The 17,296-nt window shown below is 37.0% G+C and overlaps 1 protein-coding gene across 2 annotated transcripts in view; it reads right to left on the reverse strand.

The window, feature by feature from the left end:
• Positions 1-8,622: 8,622 nt before the first annotated feature.
• The window catches only part of PYGO1 (pygopus family PHD finger 1), a 49,749-nt gene continuing 41,075 nt past the window's right edge, over positions 8,623-17,296 (reverse strand). For both annotated transcript variants that reach the window (XM_063698561.1, XM_031002045.3), the window contains exon 3: positions 8,623-16,880. In XM_063698561.1, the coding sequence (XP_063554631.1) occupies positions 15,756-16,880 (1,125 nt within the window). In that variant the 3' untranslated portion in view covers positions 8,623-15,755. The remainder of the gene's footprint in view (positions 16,881-17,296) is intronic.

A 17,296-nucleotide genomic window follows, 5' to 3' on the forward strand; every position in this document is an offset into this window, starting at 1 on the left:
TGTCATATTGGTGTCTGCCAAGTTTCTTCACTGTAAAGTCATAATTTTCTTCTTTGTAATTGATTAGTGTTTTGTGGGAGACAGATAATCTGCAATCACACCAATATCCTATTTCTTATTCTTCCTGCAACTAGTCTTAGCCTCCATTGACATAAAGCTACTTATAGCATTTTCTACTTTATCTAAGATAATCATGTTTTTATTCCTAATATTGCTTGTTTGTATAATCTCTTTCTGTCCCATCTCTCTTATTACATGTTTATTAGTTTTTTGAAAGACTAGTAAAAATAACCTTTATTTTTGTTGATCTTCTCCCATTTTTCATTTCATTAACTTTTGCTCTTACATTTGTTTCCATTCTTCTACTTGTTATTCTTCAAACTCTTGAGTTAAATCATAATTCATTTTTTTAAAAGCTCCTTGGTTTTTATAGGTTCATTTAAGACTGTAAATTGGCCTTCCAAATATTGCGAGAGCTGTATCTTAGAATTTTAGTTATGTTTACTGAGGTATAATTTACATGCAGTAAAATCCACTCGTTTGAGATATATTGTTCTAGAGTTTTGATTAATATAAACAGCTACGTAACCTCAACCACAACCAAGATATAAAATATTTCCATCTCACCAAAGTTTTCTGGTATTTCTTTGCAGTCAATTTCCTCCTCCTGTAACTGACTCAAGTTCAACTGCTCACTGTTAGAAGTCAAAGTATGAGAAATGAGGTGTGACCAAAGGGAAACAGCTTTTATTCAAACGCTAGCAGATGGGGAATGTCCAGACTCATGCTCTTAACAGACTATTTCAAACTTTAGGCCATGGACAGGGGTTTAAAGAGGGGAACTTGAAATGGGAGGCATGCAGGAATGGTGCTGGATGCGAGGTCTGTGTGTCTTGTTCCACTGGTTATCCTGAGTCATGGTCCACTTGGAGTGCAGGCTGGCATCATCTCAACAATGGTGAGGCTGTTGACTAACTGCTCTGAGGTAATCTCTAGAATTTCACACCTGGGTTTCCATGCCTGGTTTGTCTCAAGATTAGCCCCTGCAACTTCTAGGCACATAATTAGATAAACTACCAGTGCACAAGAGTGTCTGGTGGGAAGGCAGGGAAACAAAGAGTGTTAAGGTATGTTTCAAGGCTAAAAGGAAGAGAAGGAAGAAAAAAAAGTCTCAAAATGCATTTTGAACCTAAGCTACCCAGTTACATCCTCCCAGCCCCGATCCCTGGCAACCACTGAACTGAATTCTTTTCTTATTGTTTTGTCTTTTTCAGAATGTTATATAAGGAAATCATGTAGTATGAACCCTTTCGTTTTCTTCTTATTTAGCTCAATGCTTTGGAGATCTGTCTGTGCTGTTGTGTTTCATGCGTTCTTTTTTTTACTAAGTATTATATGATATACATGTACAAAGACTTGTTTGTCCATTCTATAGTTGGTAGACATTTTGGTTGTTTCCAGTTTTTGGTAATTATGAATAAAACTGCTATAAACATTCAGGAGTAAATACTTAAAAATATAATTGCTGGGCCATATGATAGGTTTAAGTTTACTAATTTTATAAGAAACTCCTAAACTACTTCAAAAGTACAAATTTTACATTTCTACCAGCAATGTATAAAAGTTTCCATTACTCTGCATATTCACCAGGACTGGGTATCAATAGTTTTGTGGGCTTTTAAAACATTTTATTAAATCTAATAGTTGTCTATTTGTACCTCACTACAGTTTTAATTTGCATTTGTCTGGTGACCAGTGATGTTAAGCATCTTTTCATGTGCTTATTTGTTTCACTCTTCGGTGATATGTCTGTTACATGTGTTTTATGTATTCTGGATACAAGAATCCTTTATGAGATATATGCTTTTCAATTATTTTATTTCATTGTATGTTTGTCTTTTCATCCTTCACAATGTCTTTTAAATAATAGAAGTTTTGTGATAAAGCTTAGTTTAACAACTTTCAAAATATTTGTTTGAGTCTTAACTAAGAAATAGTTTTCTAACTTAACACACAAAGTTTTTGATTTTCTTCTAGAAATGTTATGGTTTTATGTCTTAAGTGTAGATCTGTGTTTCATTTTGAGTTAAATTTTTATATGATACCAAGTATAGGTCCAGGCTCATTTTTTCACATATGGTTGTCCAATTGTCTCATATCATGTGTTTAAAAAGAGTACCCTTTCTCCATTGAATTATCTTGGCAATGTTTTCAGAAATCAATAGACTATATATATATATAGACATATATATATAATATGTGGGTTAAAGCAATTACAAACAAGAAGAAATACCTTTTATATTTACCTTCATTTTTACTACTTCCAACACTATTCATTCTTTGGTGTGGATACAAGTTTCTCTGCAATATAATCCTTCTGCCTGAAGAACATCCTTTTTTTCAGACTTCTCAAAAGAAGAATTATTTATTTCTTTTCGTGTGTGTGTGTGTGTGTGTGTGTGTGTGTGTGTGTGTGTGTTTTATTTCCATAGGTTTTTGGGGAACAGGTGGTATTTGGTTACATGAGTAAGTTCTTCAGTGGTGATTTGCAAGATTTTGGTGCGCCCATCACCCGAGCAGCATACACTGAACCCAATTTGTAGTCTTTTATCCCTGACCCCCTTACCACCCTTTCCCCGAGTCCCCAAAGTCCATGTGTCATTATTATGCCTTCGCATCCTCATAGCTTAGCTCCCACTTATGAGAACATACGACGTGAAGAACATCCTTTAATCTTTCCGGTAGCACAGGTCTGCTTGCAACAAATTCTCAGCTTTTGTTTGCCTTGGCTGAGCTGGGTTTGGGTTTTGTTGTTGGTAGAACTGTCTTTAGTGCAACACAAACTTCAGATTCCTCTACAGGTGTGCTACTAAGGTTTTGTGCTTAGGGGAGAGGCACAGGACCTGTGTCTCAGTAGTGGGACTTCCTCATTATTCTTTTCCTTCCTCTCATGGCCACCAGCTCTGCCTTATCTTTGTGATTGGTCTTGGGACACAGTTTCCTACCCGTTTCCAGGACTTCCTCTCATAATCTGCTTGATATCAATGAAGCATCCTTTGCCCAAGAAATTCCCTGTCCTTCCTACAGTGGCAAAGAGTTTTTTCTTTTACCCTTCCTCCCTTACCATTCCAGCAGCAATGGATCTTTGCCTTTGTTCTGGTATTGGGATAGTTTCCTATCTGTTACCAAGAAGCAAACAAGCTTTTCTTCTGGCCCTCCCCTAAAAACAATAATTCTTTGCCTGTGTCCAGGGACAAAAGAGTTTGATGATCCTCCCCAATGTTTTAAGACTTTTGATTTGTAGGAGAGAAGGGGTTAGAAAATTGCACTTTATGCCTGTCGCCAAGAATCTACTAATCACATGAACATTTGAACCACTGCTGTGGATGGTGGGTGAGGGGGATTTCTTCAGTCTTCTCTCCTGCCCCCAGTCATTTTCTTGAGCATCCAGTGAAGGCCTACAAGTGAGTGCAAACTCACTTGGTGTCTGAGGCCCCCACCTATGACAAACTGACACACTAACCCATATATGGCCTTTAAAAAAATTTAGTTGATTTCTTCTTTCCCATTGATATGATGGCCACCTTTCTCTTCCACTTTGCTAAATGTGAAATAGTTAATGTTCTTTCTCTCCTTGGAGAATCTTGTTTCTCTTTGCTATTCAGATTACTTGATTGCCTTTAAAATTAGCTCTATGATGGTTTTAGAAAAAGTCATGGTTTTATGGATTATCCAGCTTTTTCTCATGGTTAGAGTAGAAATGAGGTTCTTTGCAGTTTTCTATATCCTAAACCTACCCCTGTGGTTTTGATGTGTAGTATTTAAGTTGTCTTTAAGGTATAAATGTTACATAACTTTCCTTCTGATGAATTAATTACTGAAGAGTTTACTTTTTTTTTTTTTTTGATGGAATCTAGCTCTGTCACCAGGCTGGAGTGCAGTGGCATGATCTTGGCTCACTGCAACGTCTGCCTCCTAGACTCAAGTGATTCTCCTGCCTCAGCCTCCCGAGTAGCTGGGACTACAGGTGCCTGCCACCACACCCAGCTAACTTTTATATTTTTAGTAGAGACGGGGTTTCACCATGTTTGCCAGGATGGTCTCGATCCGAGGCAGGCGGAACACGAGGTCAAGAGTTTACTTTCATTTTCTAAACATACGTAGTTTTTTTCATTATCTTTTGGTCAGACAACATAGTCTGCATACTACCTAGTCAATAGTATTCTGTCATAGCAGCCTAAGTGGACAAAAATATATATTAAAAATAATTTAAAAAAATTTGATACTTGGACTATCATTTTCTGAAAGAAATTTGTTTTAAAATCTTAAGCAATTGCTGCTTATTTCTCCCTATAATTCTCTGTGATTGTATCTTCTGCTTTATATATGTTGAGGCTCTGTTGCAATCATACATGTCCATGATTATTTTATCATTTTGGTGGGGTTTTAAAAATATTTATAAAATGTTCTCTTGGGTGAAAATGGGGGCAAGATGGCCAACTAGGTGCAAGCAGATGGAACAGCTGCCACTGAGGGACTGAGATGACTGTTATACTCCTAACAGATCTTCAGAGGGAAGGCACCAGAATGAACAGAGGGAAGACACAGAAGCTAGGCTGAAGCGGGAGGAAGCGGGGAGCCCTGCATGGGGCTACTATGCACCAGGACTCATTCCTGGCCCTCAGAAACTCTGAGGGAACAGGTAAGTTGAACTGGTAAGGGCAACCCACTCTCACTGCGTGCCTCTGAAATCCTGGCAGGAGACCCCCTGACCACCAGGGACCCTTGAGTTGGCAGGGATAGCTGCTCAGAGAACTGGTAGGGGCAGCATGTCTGCTGAAGAGGAACCCAGAGGGTTTGGTGTGGGAGCATCTGTAGCAAAGCATGGCCAGGAGAGCCCATCTCTCTAGGCTCAACTTGCTCCCATAGGAGACTTTAGCCCTAGAGGAAGTGTTGGACCTCAACTCTGTTACGTGGTCTTGCCCATCAGACAGGCCGGTCTGACATGAGCATCCCTTGGTCTGCTGGCCCCTCCTGGGGCCCAGGCCTGATTGAGCCTGCTTGTCAAACAGCCTTGGGTGTCCTGGGGGCTCACATCATAGTTGCTGTGCTGGTGGACCATGCCTGACCATCAAGAGAACTACAGCAGGACAGCCCCCACAGCCACACACCAGGCCACCCACTCCCTCCCTACACGCTGCTTTGCCTGGCCCACAGCAACCCCCCACATTGCTTTGCTGGCATGCCCTTGCACCAACACTGCCATGGGAATGAAACTAGGCACAGAGAACAGCAGAACCTCCCCCGACTTGAGTGACCACCCCTGCCTGTGGTGCACAGAGAACACATACAGACTGCGCCTGCCCGCACCCCATTCTAACACTACCACCAGCCAACCGCACACATGGTCACCAGCAGGGGACCCTGGAAGCTGTACTCCTTCGCCACTGTGGTGAATGCCTGCACAAAGGCAGACACCCCAGCACCTGCTACATCCTGCTGCAGCGGATGGGTGTGCCCCCACCATGCTGCCACTATGCCACTACTGCTGCTGCTGCTGGCTCATGTGAACAAGATGCCCAGCCTGCTATATTTCTTTGATTAGTATTTTTCTGGTATACTTTTTTCTTTCTTTCTTTTTTTTTTTTTTGAGATGGAGTCTTGCTCTGTTGCCCAGGCTGGAGTGCAGTAGCAAGATCTCGGCTCACTGAAACCTCCGCATCCCAGATTCAAGCGATTCTCCTGCCTCAGCCTCCCGAGTAGTTAGGATTACAGGTGCATGCCACCACGCTCGGCTAATTTTTGTATTTTTAGTAGAGACGGGGTTTCACCATGTTGGTCAGGCTGGTCTCAAACCCTTGACCTCAGGTGATCCGTCCACCTTGGCCTCCCAAAGTGCTGGGATTACAGGCGTGAGCCACCGCACCCGGCCTGCTATATTTCTTTGATTAGTATTTTTCTTTTTATTATTATTTTCCTATTACAGGTGTGAGCCACTGCACCTAGCCCCTTCATTTCTTAATTGCACTTACCCTTTTACTGTCTGTATCATTAGAATAAAAACCTCATGAATAGTGGATTTTTGTCTGTTTGATTTACTGCTATAGTTCTAGCATCTAGAAGAGCGCCTGAACATATTAGACAGTAAAATATTGAATGGATTAATGTCTACTTATTTGGGTTTCATCATTTCTATTTTGTTTAGCTTACTTTTCAGAGTCCTAAGCAAACTTATTTAAAGTTTCAGTTTATTCCATTATTTTCATCTTGAGTGGACTGAAATTTCAAAAGGTATTGATTTGCTGGTTTTCCTGTCTTCAGATCTCATGTGTTCAGAAATTTTGATTCGCAGTGTCTTTTTTGTTCCCTTCATTTATCTTTCTTTCCTCTGGGTTCATCCTTTTCTTTCTAGCAATTTTGGGTTGCCTCCAACTTGTGTCTTAGGGACCCCAATTCAGCGAGGTGTTACATGCTAATTCACTGCTTCAATTCTTTCTTCATATTGTAAACCAGTTACCAACTCTGTACATTTTAAAAACTGCGTATTTCTACCCCCTTAGCCCTGAATCTTCCTATAAATTAGAGCCCCAGGTATCAGTTGAAGGTAGGTTTCAGTTTTTAGCTTCCTTTCACAAGTGGTACAGCAGCGGAGAGAAATCCCAGCTCAGCCCCGGCTTAAAGCAGTGCTATGCTTGCCTCCATTTTCATTCCTGATATTTCTGCCTACCATTAAAAAAAAAAAAATCAGTTTTGGCCGGGCACAGTGGCTCATGCCTGTAATCTCAGCACTTTGGGAGGCTGAGGCAGGCGGATCACTTGAGGTCAGGAGTTCAAGACCAGCCTAGCCAACATGGTGAAACCCCGTCTTTACTAAAAATACAAAAATTAGCCAGGTATGGTGGCATGCGCCTGTAATCCCGGCTACTCAGGAGGCTGAGGCACAAGAATTGCTTGACCCTGGGAGGTGTTGATTGCAGCGAGCCAAGATCGTGCCACTGCACTCTAGCCTGGGTGACAAAACAAGTTTCCATCTCAAAAAAAAAAAAAAAAAAAATCAGTCTTGTCAGAGGCTCAGTTTTTTTTTTTCAGACAAGGTCTTGTTCTCTTGCTCAGACTGAAGTGCAGCGGCATGTCAAGGCCCACTACAGCCTCAACTCCTGGGCTCAAGCAATACTCCCACCTCAGCCTCCTGAGTAGCTGAGACCACAGGTGTGCACCACCACACTTAGCTAATTAAAAAAATTTTTTGTATAGACAGAGTCTCCTTATGTTGCCCAGGTTGATCTTGAACTCCTGGGCTTAAGTGATCCTCCCACCTCGGCCTCCCAAAGTGTGGAATTACCGGCATAAGCCACCGCTCTGGGCCTCATCTTTATTGTTTAAATAACCTATTTATGGTCTTCTTATTCCTTCTAGTGTTTTCCTATTTTATTTCTTATTATTTCCTTCCTTCTACTTTCAAGTTTTTTGTTGTTGTTGTTTTCTTATTCTCTTGAGATCAATACTTAGCTCATCATACTTTGGGCTTAAAAATAATCTAAAGCTATATATTTCCCTTTTAGCACTGTTATTGCATCTCATGTTTTAAGATGTTTAGACCTCATTACCTTGTCAGATTAGAATTTCTGACTGCAAGTTTCTGCTTGTGAACTCAGAGTCAGGCAGGCTACTGCTTCACCATGGCTCATGCTTTCTTTCTGTACAATATTACTTGTCCTTGGATTTAGCATGGTTTTGAGTTCAATTTTATCTTATTTATCACTGCTATATGTTTAAAACAGAGGGAGTAACTTAGAGCATCAATGTTATTTGGTAAGAATTCTCTCTATATATATCTTCTCTCTGCTTCAGCGAGATACACATATTTTTATTTTTTCCTATTAAATTTGAAATGTCACACATTCGAATTTTATCTTGAGATTTCATCTTATCACTTCTTACCTATAACGTCAAGCTTTCATCAGTTGACACATTATTTTATTCAGCCTCTTTTTATGTAACAGACTCAAGGCAACTGATGATTGCTTCAAGGAAACTTTAGAGGTCTTATCATTCAAGAAAGTTTGTTCTTTTTTTCTTTTTTTTTTTGAGACAGAGTCTCGTGAGTCTCGCTCTGTCGCCCAGGCTGGAGTGCAGTGGCACAATCTCAGCTCACTGTCACTGCAACCTCTGCTTCTGGATTCAAGTGATTCTCGTGCCGCAGCCTCCCGAGTAGCTGGAATTACAGGCATGAGTCACTGCGCCCAGCCACAAGTTTGTTCTTAATATTTGCTACAATGGTTTCTCTGCCCCAGGGGTCATTAAGCTGCTGAAGTTGTAAAACTCTTCTCCAAATAATTTTTACTAACAGAACTGAAGTCACAAACTGTTAAAATCAAAGTAGATATGTCATGCTCACAATTTCTTAAGGAAATCCAGGACTCAGTTTTCTGAATAGACTTCACAGAAAAAATACGTAAACAGCAAGGCCTGACTAAAAATACTGGTTCTCTCCTTAGTATAAAATTACACTGATAAATTGTAGGCTATTCCCTGCTTGATGTTATACTGGACATCTCCCACCCAAAGCCAAGATTCTCACACCTACTTGTCCTGATGAAAGTCAAACGCTTTAAAAAGTTATTTTTCTCTTTAAAAACTAGCTTTATTTAAAAGAATCTGAAGCATAATAACACTATAGGAAACAAACTTACAATACATATTATTCAAGAAAGCCTGCCATACATCATTTCTACTAATGGTAGGTCTATATACTGATAAACAACATTCCTTATACAACGCACAAATGACATTAAGCATTATCCCTGAAAAGAATGGCCAACAATAACATGGACTGTCTTGACAGCAGAACGTCTACTTGTCTTCTTACTTATCTATAGAATAAAAAAACTAAAATGTAGATGACAAATTAAACTCTTCCAATTTTAAATTCTAGCATGGTTTTTGGGGAAGAAGGGAATGGGATCAGAAGACGCAAATTGTGTTAAATATCTCAAAAAGAAAAAGGAGAATTGGCTTACCATTATTTAAGTAGTTACTATGAAGTAATTCAGAATTGAGAATGTATTTAACACTTGGAAACCCTTAAAGAGTCAAACTTTCCATTATCTACTATATTCAATCAGTTATCAAGCCAATTTTATTTGTCTGAGAATTGTAACCTGGTCATTAACCAAAAAAAAAATAAACAATTTGGGGTAATCTAGTCATTTCATACTTTATTTAAATTTTTCCACAAAGCAGTTCATGAATTAATAATACTTCTTTAGACGTCTATGATCTAAATAGAAACAGACTCAGTTCTAAAAGAATGTATGTGAAAATAGCAGACAAAAATAAATCCCTAACATGTAATACTAAATTTTTAACATAAAATATAGAACTATGAAAATTTTGGGCATTCAAGTCAAATATAATAGGATTATGATACAGTATGGTATCTAGCGTCTTAAAAATATTAAGTCTGAATCAGATTTATTGCTATATCAATCCTATCAATAGTCCACAATCAAAAGTACAAAATATACCATAACCATGCCGAATATGATGCAGTATAGAGATATCATTAACATAACATAGGTAGACATTTTGTAATATACATCACTGACATAGTAAAACCGTATTCAGGATAATTTAAACTGATATGTCTAAAATTTGAATTTTTAAAAAGATATGCAGTTTAAGCACTCACAAGCATTCATTTTTTTCTTTCAAGTGTATAATTTCAAATGTACAAATTTGCAATGGCCAAGTATTACTTATTACAATTCTTTTGGGTACTTGTCTTAATGACAACATAAGAATGCTTTTAAATTACTATTCTTAAGTAAACACCTCTAAATAAAAAGCTTAAAAATTTGCCTTCAAGATGAAACATTTTTCTTTAAAATCGTGATTATAACCTTTATTACCAAATCCTTTCATCAGGTAGTACCAAGTAAACAGCATTCAAGTCCTTGAATCAATGGTTAAAAATTCCAGGTAAATTAGAGGAGTCTTACGGTATCTTAATCATGTCTAAATAAATGAAGATAAATATTACAGTACTACTTATTTTGGTTATGATGAAGTGAATGATGTCTTTTTTGGTTGGGAAATACCAGCATAAGTTAAAAGTTACTATATAATTTTAGTAGTATGTGCTAAAAAATCCTAATATGCACTGCCATTTAAGGTAATTATTTAGTAAATTATACCTGTAAGTGGAAAATAAAAATTTTAAGATTTATTGTATTACAAGTGTCATGAGTTGGTAACACTAAAATTTACTCCTCTCCCATTTGAAAGACATCAGGCCATCTATTAATCCATAAATATTGATGTTTCACATACTTCATAGAGTAGCTTAAAACATACCAGCATAAGAAATAATTAGTATTACATAGTAATTTCCTTTGCCATAGGAATAAATGTTGGACAAAGTCTGGAAACATTTTTTTTTCCAATTTGAATTACAGTAATTTTGCCACAGACCACAGCACTAGTGCATGTGTTACTTTAGACATGTTCTAAGAACAAAACAAAAAGTTACTGCAAAAATACATGTCACCAATGTGGAACACACTCAGATTTGTATAAAAGTACTGAACTAATATCCCAAAAAGAGGTATATGTAAACAGTACATAAGGAAGAAATAGTTTTAATATGAAACAATTATTTAAGTCACATACATCATGATAAGAAGCAGGACTTTCTTTTATAAAAGATAATATTTTGACAAACAAGCAACATCACCTACACATCTACAGAAGAAGAAATACAGGTATTTAGAATAAGTTTTAATATAATTGCAAGTAATGTATTATTGACAAAATATGACAAAGATGCTTCTCCACTGAGTTTCATCAAAAGTTTTAAATTAAATACAGGCAGCTCTGATGTATTAACGCCTGGCATATACATGGCCACAGTCTTTCCTTCATTTCCCCTACACCACTTGTCTTGGGAGATGTTAATGCTATCCCTAGCCTCTTTGCTCCAGGGGTGCTTCCAAATTCCCATCACTGTACCGTAAGTTGGAAGATGCAGATGTGACTTTTATAATGCTCTACTGGATGTAACAACAAGTTACTAAAAATTAGAAATGAGAAGAAAATCTCTAAGTTCAGAATTAGAGGAGAGGAAGCTGTGAAAAGTCACAACAACCTAAAGGAAACTGGAAGTACCCTCAGACAGTACCAGCTAATTCACTAAATGTACTGCTTCCCATGGTATCTGAAATGCGGTCATATCGTCTGAAATGTTAGATATTAAAGATGCATTCTTAATAAACATCCTTTTTTAAAAAAGAAATTTAATGACACTTTTCCCACTATCTTCATTCATACCTTAGTAGAAAATGCTTTTCTCTTAAAGTCTAGCCAACTACTACTGCCACACAAAGACACAGGATTTCTGATGGGAGGAAAGATATAAAATGTTGAAGCACAGAGTACCCAGGAGAGGAAAAGCCAAGGCTGCTTTATACATTTCACCAGAGTTTAGCATGGTAAGGGGGCAAATGCAAGAAACCCCCACCAAAGAACTTAACCTCCTAATCACATCAGGAAAAAGACAAGACCTCTGCTTCTTTCTCCCTCCTACATTGACTGATTGGTTTCCTAAAGAAAACTGAGAGTTCAGCATGATACTATTAACTAGATTATGGTCTAAATGAGCCTTTAGGAGCTTCCCTATTGTGTAGAGTTCCAAGCCACTATTTACAAATGAACTTTGGGAGCCTGGATGCTTTTAAATTTTTTTTTAATTGAAAAAGATATAAAACAGCACAAATGTCCATGCATAAGAACCCTCTATACACGGCAGAAAGAAATCCAAAACTCTTGAGAACTCCCTTTTAAAAAATCATTGCTTATATATTTTCTTACTATTAAATACAATTACTATAGTACATTGAACAATAAGTGCTAAAACTCTAATTTGTTCAAGACAAACAAGTTTGAAAGAATATTGAATGAAGACTCTTGATACTTATTTGGATTAAAGTTGGCAGATTTTATGATGACCCATACTATAAGAGGTTTTTCTGCCACTAGGCAGAGTTGGGAGTCTAAAACAAACCACCAAAAAACTAGATTTCTTTACACTGTGTTTATGAAGAATAAGCACAAGAAAATCTTTAGTTTTATGTATATAACCTTCTAATTTGAATAACAATTATAGCAGTACTCTAAAGTATTTCACACAAAAGGAAAACACTGATCACAAATCTAATTCTAAGCACTCTGTCTGAAGAACAATTTATCTTTCACAAGCTAAGCTGTTTCAGTATTAGTGAGTCGAGTAACACCTAGAAGCATGTGGACCACAAATTCTCTAGTGCATGAGCAAGTCAAGTTCTGAGAAAGGAATTGATGCTTTTTAAAATTTTCTGTCTGGCCAGGCGTGGTGGCTTACGCCTGTAATCCCAGCACTTTGGGAGGCTGAGGCAGGCAGATCACTTGAGGTCAGGAGTTTGACACCAGCCTGGCCAACATGGTGAACCCATTTCTACTAAAAATACAAAAATTAGCTGGGTGTGATGGTGGGCGACTGTAATCCCAGCTACTCAGGAGGCTGAGGCAGGAGAATCACTTGAACCAGGGAGGCAGACGTTGCAGTGAGCCGAGATCTCATCACTGCACTCCAGCCTGGGCAACAGAGCAAGACTGGCAAAAAACAAAAACAAAACAAAACAAAAAAAACAAAAAAAACCCCACCTTTCTGTCAATAACCTAGCTTTGGTGAGTAAACCTAGATGCCCATAGTTAGCCAGGTTGAATTTAAGCAAAACTCAAGGATGTTGGAGAAACTGTGTGTGTGTGTGTGTGTGTGTGTGTGTGTGTGTGTGTGTAAGATGAGGACTTTCAGTGAAGGAAAGGGATTATACCAAAAAAGGTACAATTCCACCTGTGTTTTTTTCCATCACTGCATATTTTTAAAGTTGAAGGCAGCTTATCATTTATCCTAAGAAGCCATTTCAGTTTGTAAAATAGCCTTCTTCAGACAAATTATCATCTGGCTATTCTTACAGTTCATCACTTTTTCCATCCAAAAGCATCTATATAACTTTTGACTTAGCATTATGTAGAGACAAATGTAGAACTAGCAAGAAAATTAATTCAAACACATGAACGCTATTCATCAGCTATGATTACAGTTTGGCTATGATTCACTATCAGAATGAACCGTGAGTTTTTCTTTTGAATATTTACAGATTCTTATTTAAGTAAGGTGCTTTGAAGACCTAAACACCTGAATAAAAATTCACCTGTTTGTAGGTTTTTAAAAACAACTATGTGGAAATAGAAAATGAATTATATTGCATAACACATACCTTTAGACTAGCTTGGGAGAGGTTATTTCATTTTCACAAAAACAGCTAACTACTGCAACTTAAAGAGATAATGGGTTTAAGAAACTGCATAATTGATTTTAGTAATGATCACAACTCAAGTACTACCATGTAAAGTGTTAACTCCTGAGAACACTGGAAAGTTCTACTCAAAATATCTATCATCTAGCTCTATTCAGGGTAATAATAAATCACGATCTGATGCTACAACTAGGCATATAGCATACAGTGCATCATTTATTAAAAATCAGCACTCATTAAACTTTCAGGAGCAACATAACTAGGTCCTTAAACATTCAGAGAAATATGTATAACAAAAAATCCAAGTAAAATGAGATCTTCAAGTACACTACTGAACACCATCAAATGTCTGTCAGCCCAAAATACTGCATTTTAACCTGCTTCAACTGGTAAAGTTTTCACACAAAGGAGTACCTAGAAGTATAGTTTATATCATTTTGTTTCCTAAAATTGTAAAGATAAATATTTTACAACTACTGAAAATATTTTGTACTCACCTCTAACTAGTCAAGGGTAAATGGAGAAAACCTTAAATTACCTTGTACCATATGAAATTGCTGTTTTTGTAGGTCAAAATTAAAACAATGTATTAAAAAATAAGTTTTATTCAATCAAAATATGCATCAGGAGCATGAATAGTTTTCTTCCAACGGAATATTAAAGGTCTAACTTTTATAAAATTCATCATTTGTTAGGCTGTATAAATTGTTAACATCTTCCAGTTACTTCATCTCGATTGGGGAATGCATTGTTTCTTAGAAAAAGCTCCAAATGATAGACAGTAGTCCATGGAATAAACGTCCAGTGACTAAAATGGACATGACAAAAATTCATAGCCCAAGTCACTTAACTTTGTTTTAGTAGCTTGTGACATGTGAGGTCGAGTCCTTGTCTGTAAAAGTGTAGGTTCTTGGGTGTTACCCAAAGGACATTGTTTTTAAATCACATTTTCATGCATAATTTAAATTTCTTGATAATATGCTGCTGCCGTCATTGTTTCACTTGGGTTTAAATAACAGTATTATTTATCTCTTTCGTAGATCACCACACAATCTTCAGAATTTTTTGGTTGCAATGATAATGCTGGCAACATATTAGGGAGCTTTACCAGCCTCCAACGATTGTATAAATTGCCATTAGTTGTCAAACAGCACACATTTTTTTTTTTTTGGCCACAGGTTATAATCTGCTCCAAAAATGGATTTCTGCTGTTTTGAATCTTAATGAGCACACCTCCAACTGTCTCCATTCTTGATCATCGCTCAAGAGGGTACTCTCAGGTCCATTTTTATACTTTTCCCCAGTCAGAGCGGGAATTCCTTGTCTGCTGCAAGGCTTCAAATTGTTGTTTGCAAGTTAGATTTCACTTTGGCTCTTAATTGATCTTTGTTTAAAATGGATTTTGATCTCCCCTAGGGTTCATTTTTGAAATTCAGATCCCCAGAACAAGATTTTTCAAACCACCACTGAGTAGTTCTTTTACTAGCAGAGCCCTCTAAGGCCAAATGGATGTTTCTACCTTCCTCATTTGCAATATGTCCCAGTTCAAAATTATAAAAAAGTATTCACAATTCTTCTGTGGATACTATAGTATTTCTCTGGGAAACAATAAACAATAACAAAACAACTCAATATCAAAGAAAAGTAGGAGCATAATACTATCATAATTCTAAATAGCACAACTGGGAACATACGTTATACCAACTTTACTAATTGCAGTCAATTTTCAACTGATCTAATATTAGCAATTTCATGTGGTACCATCCACAAGTTAATCAACAATACTTACTGAGAATTTACTATATGCTAAGATCTGTCTCGTATCTGTACAAACAGATATCCTGAAAACTCACTTGAAATATGAAATTCACTGATTCCAAAGACCCTAGTGGAGGAGGAATCTGGTGTCATACTATTATTTTTTTAATCCATAAAAATGTATGCTTTCCCCCATGTTACAGTTACATATATTATGTTGTGAAGACGTGTTAAGTGGATCCTTGATAAACTTTTTGAACTAAATCTTCAATATGGTACAACCAAAGTTCAGCACTGAAATACACGTTTTTCAATGATTCTAACTTTTAAAAGTTAAAACTTGCCTACATTTGTTATATATTATTTTGAAGTTTCAAGAGGCTTTTATGTTTGTGATAAATAACAACTAACATTTATTTATAAATGTTTCTAAAGCACCCCCATATACATTATTCTCATTTAAGACAGCAAGCAAAGACAATAAAAAATTTGCTCTAGTGATGAAGTGAATTATTAATAAAAACTAAGTAAATAATGTTTTTGTGTATGTATTTAAAAAAATAATGTAAAACATTAAAATCCTGTGTCAATGAACTTCTGCAATGCACAGGAAAATAAACCCACTTTAGTTAATGCCTTTGATTAAGCATCACTGCCCACTGCAGATGGACCAAAAGTTTCTCTAGTACGCATTAACTGGACATCTTTGTCAGCCATACAGGTATCACAGCCCCATACTGCAGATGCTTCTGCAGTTAAGAGGCCATAAGCTGTTTCAGTCATTCCAGTACAGATCCGATGAAACCATTTCTGACAAGAGGCCTCACATAAGATGGCATCCTGATCATCGTTCACCTCGTTTGTACAAATTCCACAAGGATACACTGGGTCAGAAGACGAATGGCCATGACGGTTTGGGTGAAGAGAAGATTTATTGCTTTTTTCAGTGGTGCAGGCATCTGCTGCACCTCTTGGTTGTCGTGGCTTATTCTGTGTCCCATTTGCATGGTTATTGTTTGTGGCTTCAGTGCTACTTGAACGGCTGTTCTCCTGATTTACTGCATTGTTTCGATTAACATTTTTTAATTCAATATTACTCTGATTCACTGTGTCATCCATATTCAAGTGAGGTGGATGAGCAGAGGAATTTTGATTAGTGTTTTTGGTTGCTCCTTGAGTAAAGTCTTGTTTTGGGGGTGGTGCTTTTGCTTGACCAAAAGTGTTTGGGGGAGGAATAAAAGAATGATTAGGTTCTAACGGAGAAGTAAAATTTGAATTATTTCCAGGAACAAAATTAGATGCCAAATCGGGGTTAGAAACTTGGCTAGCATTCTGTGGAGGAATTTGACTGAAATTTTCAGCAGGATTTTGTCTAAAATGTTGATTAGGCATGTTGACATTCTGACTTAGTGCATTATTATAAGATGGATTACCGAAACTTGAATTATCATGTGGCCCAAAGTTAAAAGCATGAGGTCGATTAAAACCCATGCCCAGAGGATTCTGAGGAAATGGGTGTGGCTGGTTCCTGAGTGAGTAAGGACCACAGTATGGGGAAGACATTCTTGGGGGAACGTGAGGTGGCATTCTGAATGTACTATAGCCTCCAAAGCCAGGATAACCAGGGCCAAGATATGGATTTGACGAAGGTAGTGGTTTATAGGAAATAGTATTGTAGTTGTCATCAAATGGATTAGCAGCCACTAGATGGTCAGAGTTTGGATTCGGTGGTGGAGCATACTCAGACAATGGAGGAAAAGAAGGTCCCTGAAATGAGAATGTAAAGTAAAATACATGTTTTTGATCAAATACATTATTAAAATTGTCCTGTTACCTTAATACCTGTGAACCTAGTATTACTCAAATTTCTCTTGCAGTGTTAACAAACATTTATTATCTTCACTTGACCTTTCAATTTTGACTAATGTTTATATTTAATTATACTTGCTGATAAAAATATTTAGGTTTATTTCATTTACAAAAGAAAATAAAGTATGATTTTCTGAGCTCAAATCCATTGTAACTTCAAAAACCAAAAGTATTTAACTTTCAAAAGAAGCTTCATTATCCTAATTTTCATTTAATATGCTTACCTATAACTCTAGAATCTTTCACTTAAATACTAAAGCAGTCTAACCTAAAATACCTTTCATACACCAAAGAGTCATAAAGTTAAATAACAA

Source organism: Gorilla gorilla, chromosome 16 (genome assembly GCF_029281585.2).
Source record: "Gorilla gorilla gorilla isolate KB3781 chromosome 16, NHGRI_mGorGor1-v2.1_pri, whole genome shotgun sequence".
NCBI lineage: Eukaryota > Metazoa > Chordata > Mammalia > Primates > Hominidae > Gorilla > Gorilla gorilla.